Source organism: Siniperca chuatsi, linkage group LG23 (genome assembly GCF_020085105.1).
Source record: "Siniperca chuatsi isolate FFG_IHB_CAS linkage group LG23, ASM2008510v1, whole genome shotgun sequence".
NCBI classification, from domain to species: domain Eukaryota; kingdom Metazoa; phylum Chordata; class Actinopteri; order Centrarchiformes; family Sinipercidae; genus Siniperca; species Siniperca chuatsi.
In genome coordinates, this window is record NC_058064.1 from 2,378,145 (window position 1) to 2,404,130 (window position 25,986).

Genomic DNA, 25,986 nt, shown 5'->3' on the forward strand with positions numbered 1-25,986 from the left:
AGGTTTTATAAAGTCGTCCTGCAGGCTTCATCATGTGACATCGATGCCTTCAATCTCAGTTTGTCTCTCCAGGAAAACATCTGCCGTCGGGTACATTTTTTAAATTTTCAGCTGTGTTTGCACTTACATGGGACGATTTTTTAATTCACAAATGAAATCAGTCTAAGTGATAATTTGCTAATTTAAAGTACTGAGCACTAAATAAAATGATCAGACGTGTCATTTTTAAGGTCATGTAGCCTAATTAAACTGAGGTCACTCTGTAGTTTAATTAGACGTCTGGTGCCAACAAAAGGTAATTATGGTCAGAAATGATAAAAAGAAATTTTTACTTTACACACACACATACTGTGTATATATAAAGTTTTATGTGTTTTGAATTTGGGTATTTTATTCTATTTCATTCTCTCTAGTATATAAAGATTTTTTTTTTACTTTACAGACACACACACACACACACACACACACACATATATATAGTGAAAATGTATTTTTATTTCTATTATAATTTTTGACCATACTTACATCTGGCAGGTAAACCTTTTAATATAGCACCTTACCAAATAAAAGTACAGAGAATGAAACAGAACAAAATACCCAAAATACAATAAAATAATAAACAAATAAAACATTGGAACTGGATAAATAAAACTTGGGGATCACATTAATAAAAAGCTCTGAGAAAGGGTTTTGATTTTTAAAAAAATGTCAGTGATTCTGCAATAACAACATTAACAAACATCATCTGTTACAAGCAACCAGGGGGCTGCATTTTCTTTAGTTCATGAGCATAAAAAGCTTTCTCATGGTCTCAGCTATTCCAGATGACAGTAACTGCACTGAACAGTACTGAGAGTGCAGCTCAGTGTCATTATAAATGGAAGCGGATGCAGTCCGTCATGAACACAGCTCTCGCTGCGTAGCAGTAATATTAAAGATACTTTTCTTCCGGTTCTGAAAAGGTTAATGCCTGCTGCTGGAGTTCAAGGCCCGCTCTCATACACTGAATTCAGATCAGCTCAAATGTTCCAGCTTTTAGCTTCAAATAAAAGATCTCTAATACAAATACATCAAAATGACACGTTCATCGTAGTTTATTATCATTGCAAGAACAACTTCCGGAATTATCTTTAAACACAAAACTTCCTCTGAGTCTGGAAGAGTATCTCTGTGAATCCTTTTTGGATTTATCTCAAAACTTCCTGCAGCTCTGGTCAGGTCTCTGTCACCGCTGTTCATCCGTGTCGGTGGTTATTTCCATTTCATTTGGGTGTTCCACTTCAGCTCGCTTCTTCATCGTTGCGTACAACATGTTGCAACATGTCATCAAAAAGTCTCTTTTTTTTTTGTGATGCAGAGGTTAGGTAACACCCGATCTGATGAGTTTATGGAACCAATAAAAAAAAAGTGGCACAAAAAAAGCCACAGTTGTATCAGAAAATGCTGCCTCAGACAGGAAACTAGTAAATACATTCAAAATGAGATTTCTCAGATTGAGTGAGTTTATTCTAATGAAGGCGTTCACTTGAAGCATTTTTAATTCTGATTGAGCTTATTTGAAATAAAAAGCTCAAAATATCTGCAGCTCCATTCTAGATGTGAAGCCTTTCCTCATTATCTTATTACCCATCATCAGTCTCCAAGGGATTCACACACCCACATCCAACACAATAAATGAAAAAATTAAATAGAAAAAGGACCCGGCCACTCGATCCTTCACTTCACACCCAAAAAAAAACTTACAGGAAAACCCTGACAGGGAAATACTGATGTTAAAAAACCTCAGAGTGAGGAAACTGAGGGGAACTGGGCGTTACTGCGCTGGCATCAATCAATGAGCAGCGTGGCCGTTTCCAGTATGGCCTCAGAGGAGCAGACTTTACTACAATATCACCGCCGCTGTATTTACTGATAACGCATGCTGTTACATAATTCTCCTGTATTTGTTTGTTTCCGTCTGAAATTAACTGCTTGATGTCCCACAATTTCTTCTGATTGACTCATGAGGTTCTTATAATGTTTGCCTCTAGCATTGTTAATGATCTTAAGCGGCTATAATCGATATACTAACATACAGAGAATCATCAGCTGAACCTGCGGCTCGGCTCGGCTCTACGGAGCTTCATAGTGACTTTCAGCTCGTTGTTTATCTGTCCGGCTGCAGCTTCACTGCTCTGGTTTCCTCTCGGCGCTCTCACGGCGTCGTTTTCAGAGAAAAAAGAGCCAGATGTTTCCCTCAGGAGCTGCTGGAGACCAAAAACAGAGCTAAAAGAGAGTTAATGTTGGACTTACGCTCATCAGGTGACACAAACACGACTCCTAATGAATGATCACGTTCACCATAATAACTTTTTCATGGTGATGATATGTCAGTATTGTGTAAAAAAAAATCAGCTATAAGTACTTTAAGTATAGTCTGCCTATAATCTTGGTGTGGCATTGGATTAAGACCGTTAATTAACTACAGGGGTGCAATTGTGTTTTCTTTAACTACAGCTGGGAACAGACCTGAGGATTTAAGAAACCTACAAAGACTAGAAACCCCAGATATGACAACTATTTCCAACAACACACAAAGATATCATCAGCCATGCTAGCAGCGTGGCTCTAGAGGTCAGTCCACCTCTTTGGTCCAGAAGGAAATATCTCAACAACTATTGGATGGATTACCATGAAATTTTGTACACATATTCGTGTTCCCCAGAGGATGACTCTTACTGACTTTGATGATCCCCTCGTGCTGGATCTGGACGTTTAGGCATTCATAGCTTGTCCAGTACTTTGGTTTATGACCAAATACCTTCAAAACAACATTCAACATCGGCCTCAGCTGTACTTTGTGTTTAGTGCTAATTAGCAGATATTAGCATGCTAACACGCTAATCCTACATGGTGAAAATGGTAAACATTATACCTGCTAAACATCAGATACAACAAATATTACTGAGAACTGAAATAGATGTCTAAAAATAATTATAAACTTTGGATTTCTGGGGAGACGTTAGAGGTTTTCCCATTCACTTCAATATAGCAGCCACCTAGTGGCTGTTAGAGGAACTGCAGCTTACGATACACTGGATTCAACACTGAACTTTACATTACATTACATTTATTTAGCTGACGCTTTTATCCAAAGGGAGTTACAATAAGTGCATTCAACCATGTGGCTACAACCCCAACATCAACTTCATCAAATAAACTTCTTCAAGTGCTACATTTAGAAACAATAAGTTTTTAAAATCTTTTTCATTTTACTGTACAAACACTGATTTTTTTATAAATACACAGTTAGTCGTGGATTATCAGTGGGGCTCCTTAATAATGTTTTTGAGTATTTATTAGTTTCTGTTTATATTTTCTAGACAGATAGTGCGAGTTATCCCATTCACTTCAATACAATCAGACTATTCTCGGAGCAGCACCCTCTAGGGGCCATTAGAGGCACTGCAATTTAAGGCTTTTCACTGGATCCAACACTCAGCTTTGGTGTGCAAAAGTCAAGTGATATTTTTCATAAATGCGCAGCTTTTTCCTGTTTTTAAAGACAATAAGGGCCATTATTTGCATTTATTAAAAAAAGGTAATTTTGCAGCTGAAAACACAAATCATAAATTATGTATTTGTTTTAGTTATTGTATCATTAAAACCATACACTATTACAAAATTGCTTCCACACACATTAGATACTTTAATCATTTTAAATGCAATTAAAAAATAATGACATCACACTCTTGTGTTAAGTAATAAGTGTTGCTCATTGCAACACTTATATGCGTATGATAAAAATAAACCTACAATACAAACATCTAATCTGAGCACAGCTACTGTCACAAACTGGTCGGACAAGTATTTTTTTATTTGTCAGAGGAAGTTTATGTAACAATGTGGCTTCACGCTTCTAATCCATCAGGGAATACACACACACACACACACACACACACGGAAAAAAAGAGGAAACGATGTCACTGACGTACAATTAAAATGCCCTTTTAGCAAATCGATTATTTGCTATTATCATTATCGGAGTTAGTCATCACACCTTGACTGACAGTTAATTTCCTCTTTGTGTAAGTGACAGTAAACACAGATTATACCAACTCAGCACTGACCTCTGTGTGTGTGTGTGTGTGTGTGTGTGTGTGTGTGTGTGTGTTGGGGTTTTTTGGATGGTTACCTGTCCTATATTTCTACAGAGGGGGCGGAGGGTTGATCTGTATATAAAGAGACAGGGCTCAGAGAAGTCTTCACAACAGCATCTCCTGACAGGTGAGGACACACACACACGGAGATGCAGTGGATTAATCTAAAAGTTTAATGTTTTATTACAGAAGCTTAATTTGCTGCTTTGTTATAATTTGTAATTTGTTTCTGTCTTGCAGGTGAAAACACTTTGACTCTCTCCTCATTCTGCAAGTTAATTTATCAACCTGAAAAATGAAGCTCTTCGCCGCAAAAGTCGTCTCCTTCCTCCGTCCAGCCGCCGCCATGCTGGTTCTCCTGCCGCTGCTTCTGATTGGCTGGGCCGAGCAGGCAGCGGCGCTCCCTGTCGACCGGCCGCTCAGCCAGCCGCTACGAAACCCGGAGACGTACCAGGCTGTCCGGGAAGTGTCACAACACGTGAGTGGTCAATTTAAACAAGTTTTTTTTTTTTAACTTTAAATGTTTAGGCAAGTCTGGCTAACTAGTCACATTCTCAATTTAATGTCATTTTGAAAATGTTTATTACATATGTTTCATGGCGAAGCTACTTTTAACTTTATATTCTGTTTGATAGTTTAATCTATAAAAATGCTTCGTATTTTATAGACTAATCACATTTTATATGTAAAACTAAAGCTGTCAAATAAATCTAGTGGAGTAAAAAGTACAGTATTTGCCTCTGACTTGTGGTGAAGTAAAGGCATGAAGTTGCATAAAATTGAAATACTCGAGTAAAGTACAAGTACAGTACTTAGAAAATGTTCTTAGTTATCTTTAATGCCAGAATTCCAATTTTAATATCAGAAATCTGGCTTTAAATCTGAAAAATTAATCTAGACACTAAATTTTTTAACTTGAACTTTAAATTTACAATTGTGTTGTTTTGGCACTAATGTTGCTCCGTAGATTTTAGGTCGTGCTTCATGTCAAGTACATCTGGTACAAGGGCATAGATAGATACTGAGGTCATGTCCCTGTAGTTTTTGGGGGAATCTGGGGGCTTTTGGCAACCTGAGGCAATTATAAAATAATACAGATGAAAAAAACTAAAACATAGTGGGTGTATTATAGGCTAATGCCAGTATTTTTAGCCTGATTTAAAAAAAATTCTAAATAAATAATAGATTCATTATTTCCCCACTAGATTTTTATACTTGACAGGATGGAGAAGGCTTTGAAAACGTATTTAGGCTAAATATGGCAAAAAAAAAATAACAGATAATATTATCAAACAGTTTTAATAAATAAAATGTGACAAATCCAAATAATTAAAACATTTTAGAGGCTTTATTTTTGATGTCTTGTCAACATTTGGGGTATGGGGACTCTGGTTAATATGTGATGCTAATCTGGTGTTCTGTCTCTTCAGGCTCAGAGTGTGCAGACGGAGGACGACTCCAGCACCAGACTGTTGCCCAGAGTCAACGCTAACCAGGTGAGAACAATTTCAAACAACGCTCCTGTAATGTTACACATTTCTCACAAAAAATGAACCAGTGGTACATTCGAGTAACGTTCTCATAACCAAACCCGACCTCTAACCTCTCCGCCTCCTCCAGGACCACCTGAAGATCTGCTGCCTCCATGCCAACATCCTCGACTTCTACCTGAACAACATCCTGCATCACCATGACAACCAGCATCCCAAAATGCACCGGCTGAAGACTGACCTCACCCGTGTCAGCGAGGACCTGCAGACTCAAGGCTGTGTGAGTGTCAGAGCGGAAAAGTGTTTAAAGTCAGCTGTTGATGACTCTCACATCTGTACGCTAATTATGAAGCCGGAGACAGCAGCCAGTTAGCTTAGCTTAGCATAAAGACTTTTAAAAGGGGGAAAGAGCTAGCCTCGCTTATTTGCTTTCTTGCTGAGAGTTAGATCAGAAGATTGATACCACTTTCATGTCTGTGCGTCTTAGCTTAGCATAAAGACTGGAAACAGGGGGAAACTGCTAGCATGGAAACAGCTAGCAAAGTGTACAAATGACAGGTTTTATTGGGTCATGTGCCTCACTACTTCTTGGCCGGGAGCAGTGACTTTCTCGAAGAAATAGTTCAGCTCATAACCCACTTTAAAACCACACTTTATTTTGTGCTTCCAGGCTAGCTGTTTCCAGTCTTTATGCTAAGCTAAGCGAACCGTCTGCTGGCTGTAGCTTCATATTTACCAGACAGACATGAGAGTGGCATCAGTCTTCTCATCTAAGTCTCAGGACGACTTGATGAGACTTAACTGTTATGATGGAGCTATTTTTTGGAGAGTGTATACGTGTGGTGGTGTGGTTGATCTTAAAATCGATAACTACTTTCAGTGGTTTCGGTCACAAACAGCACAAACACACACATACAAAGATTGAACTGCTAACAGCTGCTAACCTCCACTACCTGTCTGTCTCTCCAGAATGTGACTCACTACCATGACCATCATCACGCTGTGGAGTTTCGCAGGAAGCTCACCAAGGTAAGATTTTAAAACTAAACTCCGGATTGACACCTGGTTGAAAACACTTTGACATTAGTCAGATACGAAGCTGCTCCATTGTGTCTTTACTGCATTTTATTCTTATTTAAGTTTGGTCTTCAGAAGCCTGCATTCCCAAAATAATGACACATTATTAAACTCTGCTTCACATCTGTACACAGCTTTACAGTATCTCCAGATAACGAGCTTAAAGACTAAATATGAGCACCATCTGTTAGCTCCGAATAAGATGATTAGTCTGGCGTAATTATATTTTTTCATATTGTCAACTAGAGCTGAAACATTTAATCGATTAGTTGATCAACAGAAAGTTAATTTACATATACTATATTGATCATTTAGATAATTTTTAAGTCCTTTAATCCCAGAATTTTCAGCACTAATATTATTCCATAGATTTTAACCAGTGAAAAAAAGTTAAAATTATTAGTCAAGTAATCGATCAGTCGATCAACAGAAAATTTATCTGCAACTATTTTGATAACTGATTCATCATTTATGTAATTTTTTAAAAGCAAAAACACCAGATTCCTCGTTCCAGCTTATCGGATGCGATGATTTGCAGATTTTCTTTGTTTTATGTGATAATAAACCGAATGTCTTCCGGGTTTCAGACTGTTGGTCAGACAAAAAAAATATTTTAAAGACATCACCTTTGGCTTAGTGGCTGTTTTTCCACTATTTTCTTACATTTTATAGACCAAACGAATTGAGAAAATAATCAGCAGAGTAATCGATAATGAAAACAGCTAATAGTTAGCAACAAATCCAGTGAAAAGCAATGAAAATTAGCAATGATAACGCACCATTTATATATATATTAATATCACCAATCACCAGACTTATCCTTTAAATTGTACTAGTGTGTTTCTACTGTTTCTAATGTGTCTCTGTTTGTTTCAGATGGGGGGTGAGCGAGGTATAAACAAAGCTGTGGGAGAGATCGACATCCTGTTCACTTACCTGCAGGACTTCTGCCTCCAGCCGAAAAACTCCACTGCTGCTGCCGCACACTGACGCCTCGACTGTTTCTACTGTTTCTACTGAACTCTGAGCAAACAGCCGGTTTTCTATTTATCATATTTATCAGCTTTTATACCAACAATTTTTATACTTTTATTTATTATTCTATTTAATTTGAGAACATATTTAAATTTTTTAAAAATATAAATGTACAATATTTATATTGACTTGAGTATAATTGATTAGTTATTGATCTATTTATTGATCAGAATGTTTAATACCTGAGCTGAACGGACTCTGGTGTTGATCATGTTGCCATGTTATGGCTAATTATTATGGAAGGTGTTACAGTATTTAAAAGTTTAATGTTACAGTCAGACTGTTGGACATGATGTGCTGAATAAACTGTGTAACAAGATTTACTTGAAAATCAATAAAGTTTGGTTTGAATATGAACGTTGGCTCTTCTCTCTGCTGGTGTTGTAGTCTGGAGTTAAAGCAATAGTTCTCTACTTTTTCAATGCAGGACTTATTTTAATATTATTTCACACCATTTATAACTGAGTAAAGATGATGAAATCCAACAACAACAAAAAAGGACAATAAATGCAACAGAGAAACTCAACAATGACAATGCAAAAAACAACAAAAATAACATTAAAGACGTCAGCAGGAATAAAGACAATGACAATGACAAAGCAGATTCACATCCGCAGCTGGTTACTGGTCTAAATATAGTACAGCAACAATAGAAACAGCTTCAACAGAAAGAGTGGATAGTGATAACCTGATACTCAGACTGAACTGTCAGTTTGGTGTCATTTATTTAAGAAGTCTGACATTGTTCATGTTTTCCATTTGGAAGCTGTTTGGTAGGAGCAGTGAACTTAATATTTATGTGTATATGTTAGCAGTGGTGTGCATTTACTCAAGTACTGTACTGAAGTACAAATTCGAGGTACTTGTACTTTACTTGAGTATTTCCATTTAATGCAACTTTCTGCTTCTACTCCGCCACATCTCAGAGGCAAATATTGGACTTTTTACTACATTTGTCTGACGGCTTCAGTTACTTTACAGATCACAGTTCCCCTTCCTGTCCAGTAAAAACCATGTAACTCCAGTTGTGGTGAACGTCTGTGATAAGCTGAAGGATGAGAGGAAGCAGAACAGCAGCAGTTTGTTAATGAGACGGCAGTAATTACAAGCAATTTATTCATATGTTGTTATTTTTACAGGCAGATTACACTCCGTCAGTACATTTACTCAAGTCCTGTACTGACGTACAAATACTGAGGTACTTGAATATTTTCTGCTACTTTCTACTTTCTTCAACTCCGCCACATCTCAGAGGAAATATTGGACTTTTTACTTCCCTACATTTATCTGACGGCTTTAGTCTCTAATTACTTCCTGTCCAGTGAAAACCTCGTATCTCCAGGTGTTTGTGATGAGCTGAAGGATGAAGAGTTTCCTTCATGTGCTGAGAAAACTCTCCTCCTCCTGAAGCTGAATAAACTCTTTAACCCCCCCTCGGATCAGCTGGAAAACGCATCGTCACAGAGCTGAAAACAGGCTGTTTCTCTGAGCTCAGGGAGACTTTTTAGAGATACGTGGTTCTCGCAGGACAGCGACGCTACAAACACGTGATGTTCTAATAGACCATGATGCATTGCTGCAGATGAAACTACCCAACAGTATATAAAGCAGTTAAAATGAGCTCAACCTGAAACATCTGCAGCAGTAAAATGAATCCAGAAACATCAGATATAATAAACACTGACAGGAGCGTTTTACTGCACAGGGACGACTTTTACTGTCATACTTTAACTTCATTTTGCTATACTTAAATACTTTTACTTAAGTGAGGTTTTGAATGCAGGACTTTTTGAGGTACTTGTACTTTACATGAGTGTTTCCATTTTCTGCTACTTCTGCTCCACCACATCTCAGAGGGAAATATTGTAAATTTTTATTCCACTGGATTTATTTGACAGCAATACTTACTAGTTACTTTGCAAATGCACAGCCACACAGGTGTTTCCAGTTACTCTGATTAGACCTGTAGTCAGGTTTTATATGATGCCGCCAAACTCTGTGTACTAATAAGACTTTTAACAGGTTGTCAGTTGTCCTGCTGCAGCTGCCGTAACAGGTACAACAAAACCAACATGAGGGTGAGAGAGGTGTCAATCAAGCACAGCACTAAATAGGCGACATAAGTGAAAACACCTGTGTGGATGGACTACAGGTGTGCAAGGGCCTATAAGATTTCACATACAAATTATATGATACCTTTATAAATATGATGCGTTACTTTTGATTAAACTACCAAACAGTATAATAAGTAATTAGCACGTGCTCCATCTTGACCAAATATAATTATTTATTAATTATATATTAAATATATCAGAAGTAACAAATCACTGACAGGGTCCACTCCGCATGATGGGTACTTTTACTTTTGATACTTTAAGTACATTTAACCGATAATACTTACATACTTTTACTTAAGTAAGCATCTAAATACGTTTCCCACCACTGCTTAATCACACCTACAAAGCTCTGATTGGCTTGATTGTTTTTCCAACCGCAGGAAACAGCGGTCAAAGAGCAGGCGTCCATTTTGAATCACTGAAAAAGTCCGCGATGTGAGCAACCGTTCAGAGGTGTGGAACCAGGCCATGGTTATGATGTTTTTCAAGGCTTAACTTAGCCGGCATGACATGTCTTAGCTCTGCCGACATTAGCCAGTAGGAGAATAGGAAAAGAAAACACCTTAATGTGGCATTAATTAACGTTCATACAGCCTTGCTTTGCCACTGTCACCACTAAAACTCAACTCACCTTAAAAAAATCGTTTAGTCATCTAGTGAGTCCTAACATTTTTAGGATTTTACACTTTATTCAGATTTTTTGCAGCTATTACTATCAATTTACTGCATTTTCACTTTTCAACATCTTCCCTCAAACACTGCAGAGTTGAGCGCAACACACACCAGCCAGCTAGCGTGCCATACAGACACGAGAAGGAGTAGAAAATAGGACAGTGGTGTATCAACATAGAAAACAACGGGGGTGGGTGTTTAGAAGTGAGTCATATGCTGCCAGTGTGTGTTTCCCTTTAAGGTCACTTTGATGGTGTGCTCTCAGCGCTCCGAAGACGTTACCCTGGCGAACCCTGGAGTGTGTTAACCCTGGATTATTATTTATATCATGAGAGACGACAGTGTATTCAGCCTTCACCAATGGCAAATCCGGTAAAAGTATTTGGTTTAACATTAGTTTACATCAAAACTTTGACAACTTTCCTAAATCTACTGTAGACAACATAAATGTGAGTTTCATGTAAATCCTAATAATCATGACCTTGTAACCTCTAGAGAAACATGCATACTGAGGCTACTATGGCTGGTTTTGCTCCAGACTATGTGACCAGCGAATGGTGCTGAAATTAAGTCTAAAAAACTCACCAGATAAATAAAACAGATAATGATATAATCCACTTAATTTAAAAGAAATTGGATACTGATGACATATTGTTTAAGGTATCAACAGCAACCACAACAGTGCTTTCATTCTATACTGTCACTATCACTATAACTGAATTTAGCTTTTTTTTTTTTTTTTTTTTTTACGTGCAACACAAAACATACATTTGCATTTCCAAACTTACTAATGAGAAAATTACATTTTTAAACAACAGTTTTATAAATGGATTTTATTCTTAAATGACCAGAATGAAAAAACAAGACATATTCATAGTATATGTTTACTTATATCTCTAATACTTAATTAAATCTTAACCGCTAATATCTCTGAAAAACAACATATCATGAAATCTAATAGCTATCGTTCGTATAATTTTTTATCAGATTAGATTAAATCTTATCTGATGACACACACATACACACACACACACAATGACATATCTATTAAACTGGTGCAGAAATCTGCAGAAACCACAAGTAGATGAGACCTACTTACCTACTTTCATTGGTGTAGGTTTGGTTTCAGCTCACTATGTGTGTATATACAGTATGAGTGTTTGTCTATATGTGTGTGTGTTTGTTGAGGGGGTGGGGAGGGCCCCCTCACCCCTGCGTGACCAAACAACAAACAACTGAGACTTAAAGATAGATCATGTACTTGCAACTTCAGTACAGTATTTTCACCAAGATCAGCTTTCATGTCCAAATACAAGCCGAGATCTACTGATCCGGAGAAAAAAGGGACAAAGTATGAAATGAAAGACCCTCACCTCCTCCCAAAACCAGGACCTGAAGTGACCCAATATGACAGCAATTTGTGAAAAAAGGAGCTCAGAATCAGAAATACTTTATTGATCCCTTGATTGAACTCTTTGTTACAGCAGCTCACCTTTACGTCAGTGCACACAGGAGAAAGTACTAGCAAAAAATATAATACACTATAATACAGGTCAGAAAATAAATTAAGAACCAGGTGGGTATAAGTATAAAATAAAATAAGTGTGAAGTACAAAGTGGGTTTACCGGTTGATAATGATAATACGGTATAATAATACAATGTGATAACATAAGTAATAAGTAGTAGTGCATGTACTGTCAAGTTAAGTGTAGCCTATTAAGATTATTATGAGACGGAGGATATTGCACAGCAGTAATAGAGGTATGAATAAATATCAATATCAATAAATAGGAAAAACTAGAATATTGCGCCAGAGTATTAACACAGGATATTGCACAATTATTTCAAGTATTGCAGAGATGTAATGATCAATGTCCAGCTGCCATGAAATTTAGTACAGGCATCCATGGTCCCCAGAAGATGAGTCCTAATAACTTTGATGATCCTCTGACTTTTCCTCCAGCGCCACCACCAGCATCATATTTGTGGTTTTGAATGAAATCGACAACTATTGGAAGGATGAATTTTAATCACCTCCCTGGTCAAAATTGTAATTTGTCCAATACTTTGCTTTATGACCAAATACCTGCAAAACTAATGACATTCCCATCAGCCTCAGCTGCACTTTGTGTTTAGTGTTAATTAGCAAATGTTAGCATTGCTAACAAGTTAAACTAAGCTGGTGAACATGGCGAACATTATACCTGCTTAACGTCAGAATGTTAGCATTGTCATTGTGAGCATGTTAGCATGCTGATGTTTAGCATATATTATGTTATGCTATATTACATTTGCTATATTTGGCTCAAGCAAAGAGTGATGTGGAAAACATTCAGGTAGCAGGCTAATTTGCAACAAATGTTGTTGCTTTACAGAGAGATGAGATTAATTGATTGATGATTACGATCAAATAAAAAGTCTGACATAATTAAGAGGATATAAGTAAATTATAATTGGACTGATTTGCTAAATATTGCACACCTAATACATATGATATTATTTATTATATTTTGTTATATATGATACTATACTGTACTCATACTATCCTATATTATATTTTAAATTATATGCTATATTGCTGCACTATACTATGTATTATGTTATGCTATATTACATTTGCTATATTTGGCTCAAGCAAAGAGTGATGTGGAAAACACTCAGGTAGCAGGCTAATTTTAAGCTGGCACTGACAGTATAGACAGTATTAAGCAGTATAGACGTCACGTGCCCTTGAGAATAATGGCAACTTTAGAAGAGGGAAGCTGTGTGGATTAATAAGTGTGAAACTACAAGTGAATTACAGTAGTTATGAGCAAGACCTCACTTTGGAATGGGGAACATATTCTGAATTAGAAAGACTTAATTTAGAGTTACATGGACACTATTAACACTTGTAGTTTTGTGTTTTGTTACATAAGAATAGACTGGTACTACCACCTTATAAAGCCCATAATTCATGTACAACAACTTCCTTACTTACTATCAATAAGCAGTAATTAGGAGGTTATTGAGGGAAAACTCTTAGTTAATGGCCTAGTAGTTGTAGAATATGGTCATGCTGAATAAGGCATTAATAAGTGCTTTATAATGACCAATAAAGAGCCAATATGCTACTAATATGCATGCTAATAAGCAACTAGTTAATGGTGAATATGTGTATCTTAATATGTTAAAGTGTTACCTAAATGTCTTGTTTAAACTGATCTGAGGGAGGGGGAAAAGGTTGAAAATGTCCGTCTTACATATGTTGTGTACATGCATTTATAATATGTGCAGTACATTTCCTGTTGCTGCTTCACAATAAAGCCTCCATGTGAGTCGCTCAAGGCAAGGTTTAATGTCAAATCAAGAGCAGATGGCAGTGGTGGCTTTGAATTAGCAGCATCTGCAGAACTTCCTGCCAAGCTATGAACAGCCATGAATAAACTTTCGAGACGGGTAGGTTAAGGTCATGCAAGTGCTGCCTTAGAAGTAAAGGTCAGGTTAAAACATTCTCATAAAGTCTCTGTGCTCTCATGAATCTTTAGGTAATGTGACTGTGGAAATGTACAAACCTCTGATGAATGAATCCTTATTTTTCTGTTAGACTCAGCTGAGACGCAGTGGACACTACAGAGATTTTACTGATTCATGCAAACTCCAAGTCTGCCTGAAAAGCACAGAACAAAAAGTAGTTGAATGGACAGTCAAATACAGATTGGGTACAGTCTGCTTATGTTTCTATCTGTACACATGTCTGTAAAGTCTATGTACTCTATGACTTTGTATATGAATCAGGGATGGTAGCATGACCTTTGCCTTAAGCTTAATCTAAACGTAATATAACATTAGCTAATACACCGAGGCCTAGTTCTCCAACAGCCATTTGAAAAAGTGAGCAACAGCCAAAATGTCCAAAAAGTAAAGCCGATCCTAACAAATGTAGAAATACAGGCAAACATGCACACGTTAAATTTTTTTATAGAGCACATTTAAAAACAACAAATGTTGTTGCTTTACAGAGAGATGAGATTAATTGATTGATGATTAAAATCAAATAAAAAGTCTGACATAATTAAGAGGATATAAGTAAATTATAATTGGACTGATTTGCTAAATATTGCACACCTAATACATATATTAATTATTATATTTTGTTATATATGATACTATACTGTACTCATACTATCCTATATTGTATTTTAAATGATATGCTATATTGCTGTACTATACTATATATTATGTTATACTATATTACATTTCAACTTATATTATATTTCCAATACTATATTATATAGTACACTATACTATTTTATGTTATTAATTTCTATATTAATACAGCGAATATGTCCCTTCCCTTTAGTTTAAGTACAACACTGTGTGTATGTGTACTGCTTGCCTTATACTTTGGAATTTAATTGCTCTTTTATAGTTTCTATTTTAATTAATTTTTATATAGGCTACTTCTAATTATCTATTTTTTTTACTTTTCTCTATTTTATTATTTTTGTCCTTCATCTGCGGCTTAATATGATCAAGTAATGATACTTAGTGTTTCGCTGTATTAATATAGAAATTAATAACATAATATAGTATGCAGTACTGTATAATATAGTATTGGAAATATAATATAATTTGAAATGTAATATAGTATAACATAATATATAGTATAGTACAGCAATATAGCATATAATTTAAAATATAATATAGGATAGTATGAGTACAGTATAGTATCATATATAACAAAATATAATAAATAATATCATATATATTAGGTGTGCAATATTTAGCAAATCAGTCCAATTATAATTTACTTATATCCTCTTAATTATGTCAGACTTTTCATTTGATCGTAATCATCAATCAATTAATCTCATCTCTCTGTAAAGCAACAACATTTGTTGTTTTTAAATTTGCTCTATAAAAACATTTAACGTGTGCATGTGTGAGTGTTTGCCTGTATTTCTACATTTGTTAGGATCGGCTTTACTTTTTGGACATTTTGGCTGTTGCTCACTTTTTCAAATGGCTGTTGGAGAACTAGGCCTCGGTGTACTAGCTATTTCTGTCCTTCTGCTGCTGCAACACCTGCATTTTTCCTCTGGGAATCAATAAATATCTTATCTTATCTTAATAAATAATTCTGTATTAAATCATAAAACACAGGATCCTCACTGCAGCTGGCCTCATCAACAAGCCCCGGGACCCCACTGATAATATACAAGATATATTTTACATATTTTATATATATTTTTCATATTTTTTGTTGTAAAATTTTCTGTTTCATATTTATGATTCTTGATTTTTGCACTGCTTGCTTTTTCTTTTCTCATTCACCAAAATACCAAGGGAGATTCCTTGTATGTGAAATCCTTGGCAATAAACCAGATTCTGATTCTGATACTAACCCTAACCATGAAAACTAAATGCCTAAATTCAACCCTTACCTTAACCTAATCTTAAACCAAATTCTAACAATAACTCTAAAACCAAATCTAAAGCCTCAAACAGTCATTTGAAGTGAAGATTGGACAAAATGTCCTCACTTCAAGGTGTGAAAATCCTGGTCCCCACAAAGATAGTAGAACACCACACACACCCACACACACAGCTGTCTACCTGAACTCTTCCCAGTCATTCGATGTAATCACAGGGGATTTCCCACACAGGTGACACCAGGAAGTACATAAACAAAAGCAAACTTCCCGCAGTGTGTGTGTGTGTGTGTGTGTGTGTGTGTATGTGTGTGTGTGTGATAAGGATCTATATTTAGCCATGCTCTCTGTGTTGCAGGCAGCAGGAAGCTGAAGAAGAAGCTGAAACAGACCAGATCACATGACGACATCACATGCAGGGCTGCACTCGAGGGGGGGATTATCAAGCTCCTGTCCTGTGGAACCAGTCCCCAGTCTGGGTTCTGGAGGCAGACACCATCTCCACATTTAAGAGTAGGCTTAAGACTTTCCTCTTTGATAAAGCTTATAGTTAGGGCTGGCTCAGGTGAGTCCTGGACCATCCCTTAGTTATGCTGCTAAAGGCCTAGACTGCCGGGAGACTTCCCATGATGCACTGAGCTCCTCTCTCCTTCTGTCGCTTTCAGCAGGTATTTCTGCCTCCGGAGCTGCAGAGTCTGGATCTGTGGTTGTGGGCCGCCTGCTGCCCCCGTGTTCCTGCAGAGTCTGGATCTGTGGTTGTGGGCCGCCTGCTGCCCCCGTGTTCCTGCTCGACAACTGCTGCTACAGTTGCTGTTATTGGCTCTGTTATTAATACTGTCATTATTATTCCTATAGCTGACATTCCTATTATTATTAATTTATTAATATTAATGTTACCACTTACATTATTACTATACTCTCTGTCTCTCTCTCTCTCTTTCTGTCTCTCTCTCTGTCTCTCTGTCTCTCTCTCTGTTTCTCTCTCTCTCTCACCTTGCTGTGCAGTTGCATTACCGCTGTTGTTTTTTGTCTGTATGTACACAGGTTTTCAACACAAATATCTGTACATGAACCATGTTGATGGGACATTCAGAGCCCTAGTAAAAAAATAGTGAAACATATAAAAAATATTATTTATTTGTCTTACTTCTATTTGGGGGACAATCATGCAAGTTCCCATAATTTGGGTTTTTTGGGGGATGTAAACAGGAAGTACAATGTTGCCACAGAGTCAAGTCACTTAGCTTACAACTTGTTGAACTTGAACCCCATTTTTTCAGCCTTTCTTTGTTTACATTTGGAAAATTGGCACCATGAAAAGTATGCTGAATTAGCAGTTAGCAGTACCTGTTTGCAGCGTACCCATGGATGTACAAACAGCTAGCAATGGATTACTTTGAAAACTTGATTATTCTCAAGCAAGTTCTGGAGTTATAAGGAGTGTATTTTTTCAATGATTTCTAAGTGTATTTATGGATGTTTATGCACGGTGGACGTTGGAGAAAATATCTCGGGAAGTGTAAGTGTATCATGTGTATCATGTATGTGTGCAAATTGAGGCAATCGGGCGCTAAGGGTTTTAAAGTATCTTAGTTGGGATTCAGAAAAAAACAAACAAACAAAAATAAAACAATGAAATGAAATCCAGTATTTTTAAGTATGAAGAACAATTTCATTTTAATATGTCATTTGTTAGGTTTATATAAATGCCTGTAAATAAATACCCTTCAGGTGAATAGCTTCTTTTCATTCAAACATCCCAACATTGCCCTGACATGAAACAATGTTGTAAAGCAAGAACTTTTTGACTCTGCTACCTTTGACACTGATAATAGAGTCTGCGGTGGCTTTGCTAACAGCTCCACAGCTACAACAGGTATGTTGTTGTTGGTTTTGGCTCTTGCCATCCTCCCATGTGGTGACGCAGGCTGCTGGTCTAGAGTTACATAATGACTGATAATCATAAATAATGAATGCTGTGATGATAAAATGCAACATCAGCTCCAATACTTAATGACAAACCGAAAGGAAAAGAAGAAGAAGTCAACATAACAGGAAAATAAAACTCGATATTATCACTGATAAAAGTCACTGCACTATGAAAAGGGAGTTAATTGGTGTAGGCTGTGTGTTTTCACCTGATTTAACTTGTTAATGAACAACCAGACATATGTAGCTAACGCAATACAGCGTGACAACAACATAGTGTACAACATTACTATGGGAATCCCATTCTTCCCATTCTGCAGACCTGACTTGAATGCAGCGCAAAGCTTTGTTTTAACCCCTCTCTCACTTTTTCTTTCACCCTCAGTGAGACACACACACACATCTTAAATCATAATCTTTAAACCTCTGCCCTCTGATAAAAACACACCATACCATCAAAGAAAGATGCTTAAAAAAATCTGAATTTCTCCTTAAAGTCACCAACATATAGTCCAGCCACCATCAAAAACACTGCAGGCTTTAAAACTCTCTGCACTGATAAAACACAGCCTTTAGAGCAAAAAGAAAGAAAAAAGAAACACATGCAGCTGCTTATTAAATTAAAACATCATAAAAATCACATGCTTTTCAAACTTCATCAATGTTAAATCCATGAGGAACAAAATCTCCAAATCTTCATCAGATGGCTGAAAAATCAGAAAAAGTTCTCCCTGAAGTATTTTACTTTAAATTAACCAACCAAAACACAACGGGTGTCTCTGCACCTGTCTGTGTGTCAGTGTGGGGACGTAGGCTGTTTACTGATACGTGTAAAAAAAAGCTAAATTTGAATCAGCAAACATTTTAAAACTGTTTTGTTTTTATGTTAATATTGCCTTTTAAAATACACTTGATATCATAACATTACATTAAATCTGAATGTAGTTTATACAGCATTATTTATATTATGTATTGTTTAAAGGCCCTGTGGGAATGTGTGTGTGTGTGTGTGTGTGTGTGTGTGTGTGTCAGGTCATATATATATATATATATATATATATGATATATATATATGAAAACTGAGCCTAAGCCTGGAAATTTTCCAAATTTTACTTTCAGTTGTTAGTTGTTGTCAGCTCCTGTTCAGCAGGTTCCTGTTTTTCTGCAACCATCCATCTATTTTGTCTTATAGCTCACATTCATAGCAATGGGCTCAACTCTGGACTGTTGGAAGAAACTGCAGCACCTGAAGAAAACCCAGAGAACACCAGCAGAACAAGAAAACGCCACACAGAAAGACTCTATTGCCTGTTGAACCCGTTACATGGGTCGAACAGCAACTCATCACTTTCTGAAAACTGCTGCGTGGAAAACAAACCCGCACAGTCACCGTTTCCCAGCTCAGTCGACAAAGCCGCAACCTACTTTTATCTGACCACACACCTAAAAGCTAAAACCTGCTTACCAACATGTTAACACCACCAATTACGTCATCACCCCAGAGACAATGAAAGAAATCTGATCAGACATCAAACTACCTCTTAGATTGTATCAGGGCTGCAACTAATGATTACTTTCAAAATCAATGAATCTGTCAATGATTTTTCAATGAATCGACTGATAATTTCGTCTATAAAATGTCAGAAAACAATGAAAAATGCACATCACAATTTCCCAGAACCCAATGTGATGTTTTCAAATGTCTTGTTTTGTCCGACCAGCCGTCCAAACCTCAGATATTAAATTTAAAATGATGAAAAATAGAGAAAAGCAGCAAATCCTCACATTGGAGAAGCTGAAACCAGAGAATTATAAGTAGTCCTGCTCAGATCTTTTACTTATGTAAAAGTGTAAAAATACTGTTACAAGTAAAAATTTGTTCAAAAGTACAAAAGTATTAGCATCAGAATAGATAAAAAAGTAAAAGTACTCATTATGCAGAATCAGGACCCATTTCAAAATATATTATAGGATTATAATTATTGATGCATTAATATGTTCATCACTTTAATGTTGCAGCTGGTAAACGTGGAGCTCATTTAATGACCTTACATACTGCTGTGTAACAAATCCAGAGGGGAAGGCAGCAGGTCAAAATCCAGGTAAATCCAGAACAGGTAACAGGGTAAAAAAACAGATCTGATACAAATACAAACGTCTGGAACACAAAGGTATGAAGCACATGGCAACTCTGACGAACTGGCAGAGGAACAAAGCATCTGGGCCAGTATATGTGATGAGGGAATGAGGTGCAGGTGGGGAGAAGGGAGTGGCGGGATCTGGAATGAAGGAAAGCCAGAGGGCATCAGGTGGATGGACGGAGATGGAGAGGTACGTTTCTGCAAACCAAAGATACGTGCAATTTGTACGTTTTAATACATCTAATACGTTTCATATCAACATTTGCACAATGCGTATCATAGAGACGTAGTTAAGATGACGTCTTTAGGGGCTGATTTTCTTACCAGGGTTGGGCGGATTGATACCAAAATATCGATCCTACAGATACTGCGTCTCGTTTTGAAGAACGATTATAGCTAACTTAAGTGTAATGTTCCTCCTTTGATCCCCATAGTCTTGTTTTCTGTACGCACATTTGAGTACGAGTCGGAACCGCTAAGTGTTTTATTGGTACTTGATTCAAATTAAATTTCCTTGTAAAACACGCTACCGAAAGTGTTTGGCAAATGTTATATAAATGTAATTTCTAAGAGAAAGTGTTGCCAGTTTAGAGGGTGCTGGAGCCTTTCCCAGCATGCACTGCACGGGCCGATCACCTGTCAATCAACCACAGAATGAGTCGACAGAAATAGCTCTCGTCTGATGTGCACTTTTAAGCTGCCACGATGCAGACAGGCTGTCTGCATCGGAGACTCTATAGGTGTGTTGACTGAGCTGTGTTGTGGCTGCTTGACCTGGTTACTGCTCTGACTTCCAGGAACTACTGCCAACACACACACACACACACACACACACACACACACACACCAGAAGAAACTCCTGAACTTCAGAAGCTCAGAAGCAGCTGCAGATATTCTTCTTCTTCTTCTGTGGTACCTGCTGCTGACATCGGCGTCCACATCTTTAATCTGGGTTGGACGACGACTCTGCGCTTTCTGAAACCTGCCGAGGTGGAAAACAAATCTGCAGAGTCACTGTTTCCTCGGCTGAGTCGATCGAAGCCGCAACCTAGATTTGTCTGATTGCACATTTAAACACCAAAACACCCAAACGAACCCGTTAAAACCGACAGGAAGTGACACCCTCACCGCCAGGGTGGGTGATGACTCAGCAGAAAGAGGACAGCGAGGAGGACAGAGTAGAGCCGGACGAAAGAGGACATGAAGAAGAGGACGAGGAGAGGAAAGAAAAGAAGAAAAAAGGAAAAAGGAAAAGCCCATGAGGAGGAAGAGGAGGCAAAAGAGCAATAGGTATGAGGAAGAAGAGAGGAAGAGGAAGGAAGATAACGTTGTCAGGAGGAGAGAGGAGGTAAAATATAAGGAAGGAAGAAAGAGAAGATAAAGAAAGAGAGATGAAAGAAGGAGGAAGGAAGTAAGGAAAGAGAGGAAAATAGGGAAATGAGAGGATGGGAAAAGGAGAAAAGATGAAAAGACGAAAAGAAGAAAAGGAAAAAGAGGAGGAGAGGACAGAGGACAAGGGAGAAAGAGAAAAGGAGGAGAACAGAGGACAAAGAAAGGAATAAGGGAGGGAAGAGGAAAAATTAAGAAGAGGAGTGAAAAAGAAAACAGGAGCGGAGGAAAGAGAGGAGGACAGAGATGAGAAGTAGGAAAAGGAAAAGAGGATGAGGAGAAAGAACAAAGAAAAGAGAAAAAAGGAGGAGAAAATAAAGAAAGGAAAATAGAGGAAAGAAATGAGGAGGAAACAAGGAAAGTAGGAGGAAGGAAGTGAGGAAAGACGAAAACCAAGAGGAGGAGAGAATAAAGAAAATAGAGGAGGGAAGAGGAGAAAAGGGGAGATGAGGAAAGGGAGGATTAAAGAAAAAAGGAATATAAAATAAAGAAAGAAGATGCAGGGAATTAAGAAAGGATGTCAGGAGAGAAAAGAGGTAGGAAGAGGAAAAGGAGGAGAAAGGAGGACAAAATAAAGGAGGGAAAACAGGAAATCAAGACAAGAGGGGGAGAAGAGGATAAAATAAAGTAAAATGAGAAAGCAAAAGAAAGGAGGTGAGAGGAGAAAGAGGAAGAGGAACTAAAGGAGGCCAGGGACGAGATGAAGAAGAGAGAAGGAGAGGAGAGAAAGAATAGGAGGAGAAAATAGAGAAAACGGTGAGAGCAAAAAAAAAGGAGGAGAGAGGAGAGATGACATGGGAACAAAAGGAGGAAGGAAGGGAGAAAAGAGAGCAAAGGCCACAGGAGGAAGGAAGAGGAGGAGAATAGAGGAAGAGATGAAAAAGAAGCGATAGGAGGAGAAGGAGGAATGCAAGAAAGGGGAGGTGACATCAGCATGGAGACTTGGAAATTTGCAGCGAGGAAATTGAGTCAGTGAGGAAATTTCTGAAACAGGAGAGGAGGAAAAGAACGAAGAGGGGGAGTGTCAACAGAGGGGTGAGAGGGGGGAGAAAGAGAAGAAGAGGAGGAGGAGGAGGAGGTATAAAGGCAGCAGAGGGGGAGTGAACCTGCTGCAGTTGAAGATGTTTCTCCTCCTGATCAGGACGTCTGCTCTCGCTCTGCTGATCAGCCTCACCGCAGGGCTCGTTACCATGGCGACAGCCGAGCGACGCATCACCTGCCGACAGGAGATCCCCGGCGAGCTGATCCGAGAGCTGTGGAGCTGTACCACACAGCTGATCAACAAACTGCCAGTAAGATCAATAACTGCTGATCAATGACTGATTATCTGTTAGACTGTCAGTCAGTTTGTTAGACTGATGATCAACTAAAGATCAATAAAGAGTTTACTGTCAATTTCAGATCAATAATAACTCTTACAGATCAGTCTGCCGATCAGTATGTCAGTTTACAAATTTTAATGTCAATAATGTCTCTTATTGATTAGTCTCTCAATCAATAAGTCTGTAAAACACTGTCAGTCCTTTAAATGTCAATAGTAACACTAAGTCTGCTAATCAATATATATAGATAGTTAACGATAGTTAAAGATCAATAATCACTTTTACTGATTTGTCTGCTAATTCATATATCAGTTTACAGTGAGTTAAAGATCAATAATTCCAATTACTCATTAGTCTGCCAATCAATCACCTTTCAATTAAAAGTCAATAATAATGTCTGTAAAGTTTGTCAGTTTGCTATCACTTGCAAAATTCTTATTGATTTGTCTTATCAATAATAACTTCTATTGCTTAGGCTATCAATCAATGTTTCAGTTTACCTTGAATTAAAGATCAATAACTTTTATTGATTAGCCCATCAATCAATGTCAGTTTGCTATCACTTAATAACTCTTATTGATTTGTCTGCCAATCAGTGTCAGTTCATTAAATGTCAATTGTCTGCTAATCAATATATCAGTTAACTAACAAATAAATGTCAGTGATAACTATTATTGATTAGTCTGCTAATCAATACGTAACAATAATGATTATATGATTAGTTAATGGGCCGTTTTAACTATACCGATCAGTGGTGGTTACAGATCAAAAACTTTACATGATCAATTAAACACAGAGGTGATCAAAATAACGTGAACACGTCATGGAAAAGGACTTTTGGACTTCAGAATAACTGAATGCCGATCAATAAGCAATAATCAAAAACAGAGAATCAGTTCTTTCAAAATAAAAGTCCCTTTCATTAAGAGTTTACCGCATCTTATTTGATCTGTGATTTTCTAACAGATTTAAACACGACGCGGTTTCACATCAACTTTTGATCATTCATATTGATGAGTAACACTTTGATCGGTATCAGACAGGAAGTGAAAGCGTGTAAAGTGACAGTTTTTAAACCAGATCAAAGCTCCCGTTCAGATCAAAGACTTTCTCACTCAAAACACATTAAGCACTTTTTAATTCACAGCTGAAGGAAGTAGCATACTGCGACTAATACACCTAATATCATTATTGATTTTGAGGTACTTGAGTATTTCCATTTTATGCTACTTCATACTTCTCCTCCGCTACATTTACTACTATAATATATTCTGGCACAATGAGTACTTTCACTGTGATACTCGAAGTACATTTTGCTGGCAGTACTTTTTTATTTTAAATGTATTAAGTCATAAAATATTTTAAATAGAAAAGCAGATTATGTTTTTGGACAAAAAATAGCTTTTTCCTGAGCTTTCGGCGACATCTCACAGTCTTCATCATCGTACGGAGTTTGCTCAGTTGTCATGGAGATGCGTTTTACAACGCAGCCTCCTTACCTTGAGGCTTATCTTGGAACATATTATTTTAAACATTTTCTCTATGAGGTTCCTTATTTTATTCAGTTTTCAAAGCAGGCCTCATCTTGTGTATTTTATGGATGAATTTTACATTTATTGTAATATTCTAAATATTGCAGCCTCCCTGTTTGGTCATCTTAATTACATGACTATTTATTTTCAAAGTTTTAATAAATCTGCGTGTGTGTAAAGTGATTATTCAATTTTGATTAAATGTTAAAAATATAAAACCCGATATAAAAGCACTGCCATTGAAATAAGGCTAATAAGTTTTATGTTTTCAAATGCAGAAAGAAGAGAAATTCTCCATGCGACTGAGACTCCTCCCCAGGTTCTGCACCAGCTGTTCGGAGGTCAGTGAACCTGTCTGTTAACCTGTCTGTCTGTTAACCTGTCTGTCAGTGAACCTGTCTGTCAGTGAACCTGTCTGTCTGTTAACCTGTCTGTCAGACCATCACACAGTATCTTGCAGAAAAAAGGCCCAGCATTGTCTGTGTATCTCTATTGAAAATTAGTCACTTTTTGAATGGAATTTGGTGCTAGAGAGCAAAAGTGGAAGTAAATCTTTTGCTGAGGTTTCAGCCTCCAGCCATAACGGTGTCCGCTTGGTTTACCTAAACCACAACCACACGTACTACTTTACCATCTGCAGTCTAATACTGTAACTATACAGAACCATGTCTGGCCTGACGCTGAAACATTACGTAATCACCTCTGCACACAACCCCTTCTGGAATTTCTTCCCACAAACATTAACATGTCAAACCAGCATTACACGTGTTTTTCTTAGCTCGTTACAGCTGGCATACCTCTCCAGTCACACGAACAGTTTGGACTTCAAGGAGGAAGTTCCAGTGAGTTATTTTTACCCCAAAGGGGGGGACAGAGGTGAATGTTTTTATAGAGGTGATATGACGTTAACTGTGATTTTAAAAAAAGTCCAATGGAGAGCCAAAGTCTCACTTCCTGTATTAGTTAGCAGCCGTCGAGCTAGCTTCTGTAACTCAATGGGTTTTCTCATAGAGGCTCCATATTATAAGCTAAATGTGTGTCTACCACTGTACTGGAACACCTCATCGTCTTCCCAACAGTTTCTTTTTCAACAAACACAGCGTCCAAATACAGAAGGCTCGACAGCACTACGGTGGTTACAACTCATGCGATACATTGCTGTTGAATGCTACCAAAGTAATCACTGCTTATCTTGGTTAAAATGACTTAGAGTTCGCATTTTATCGCCCAGGACAGTCGGAGACACCATTTATCTTCAGTTATGGACAGAAACCGTGTAACAAAAGAACAAAACACAGGCAGAACACGTCCTGAGGCAGGCGGGACTTAGGTAAACATTAGCTCTTCTCCTCAGCGTACGATTGGCTGGCTGGAGATGAGGGAAATGATTGATGTCTACCAGAGGAGCGTGTTCAGCAGAGAGGTCGTCCAGAAGCTCCTCCCCCTCCACTACAACGACCTGCTGTACCGACTGCAACACACACTGCAGCACTGCGTGAGTACACAACTACAGACACACACCGCAACACACACCGCAACACACGCTGCAGCACTGCGTGAGTACACAACTACAGACACACACCGCAACACACGCCGCAGCACTGCGTGAGTACACAACTACAGACACACACCGCAACACACGCGCGAGTAGCGCTGCGTGAGTACACAACTACAGACACACACCGCACACACACACGCAGCACTGCGTGAGTACACAACTACAGACAC

The 25,986-nt window shown here is 37.7% G+C and overlaps 1 protein-coding gene across 2 annotated transcripts; it reads left to right on the forward strand.

The window, feature by feature from the left end:
• The first annotated feature begins 2,460 nt into the window (after positions 1–2,460).
• Positions 2,461–8,098, forward strand: il22 (interleukin 22). 2 transcript variants are annotated; one of them, XM_044186900.1, is made up of 7 exons: positions 2,461–2,613; positions 4,194–4,266; positions 4,380–4,617; positions 5,570–5,635; positions 5,760–5,909; positions 6,599–6,658; positions 7,583–8,098. In XM_044186900.1, the coding sequence occupies exons 3-7, from the start codon at positions 4,435–4,437 to the stop codon at positions 7,694–7,696; spliced, it is 573 nt and encodes a 190-aa protein (XP_044042835.1). In that variant the 5' UTR covers positions 2,461–2,613; positions 4,194–4,266; positions 4,380–4,434; the 3' UTR covers positions 7,697–8,098. The 2 variants fall into 2 exon arrangements, with proteins under 2 accessions (XP_044042835.1, XP_044042836.1); XM_044186901.1 differs by lacking the exon at positions 2,461–2,613 and having other exon boundaries at positions 3,947–4,266.
• Positions 8,099–25,986: the final 17,888 nt, after the last annotated feature.

Excerpts from the sequence above, each read along its gene's own strand:
- il22 (XM_044186900.1), top strand. The coding sequence starts at position 4,435 with ATGAAGCTCTTCGCCGCAAAAGTCGTCTCCTTCCTCCGTCCAGCCGCC. Across the intron at positions 4,618-5,569 it reads TCCGGGAAGTGTCACAACAC|GCTCAGAGTGTGCAGACGGA; the intron begins GTGAGTGGTCAA and ends CTGTCTCTTCAG. Across the intron at positions 6,659-7,582 it reads TTCGCAGGAAGCTCACCAAG|ATGGGGGGTGAGCGAGGTAT; the intron begins GTAAGATTTTAA and ends TGTTTGTTTCAG.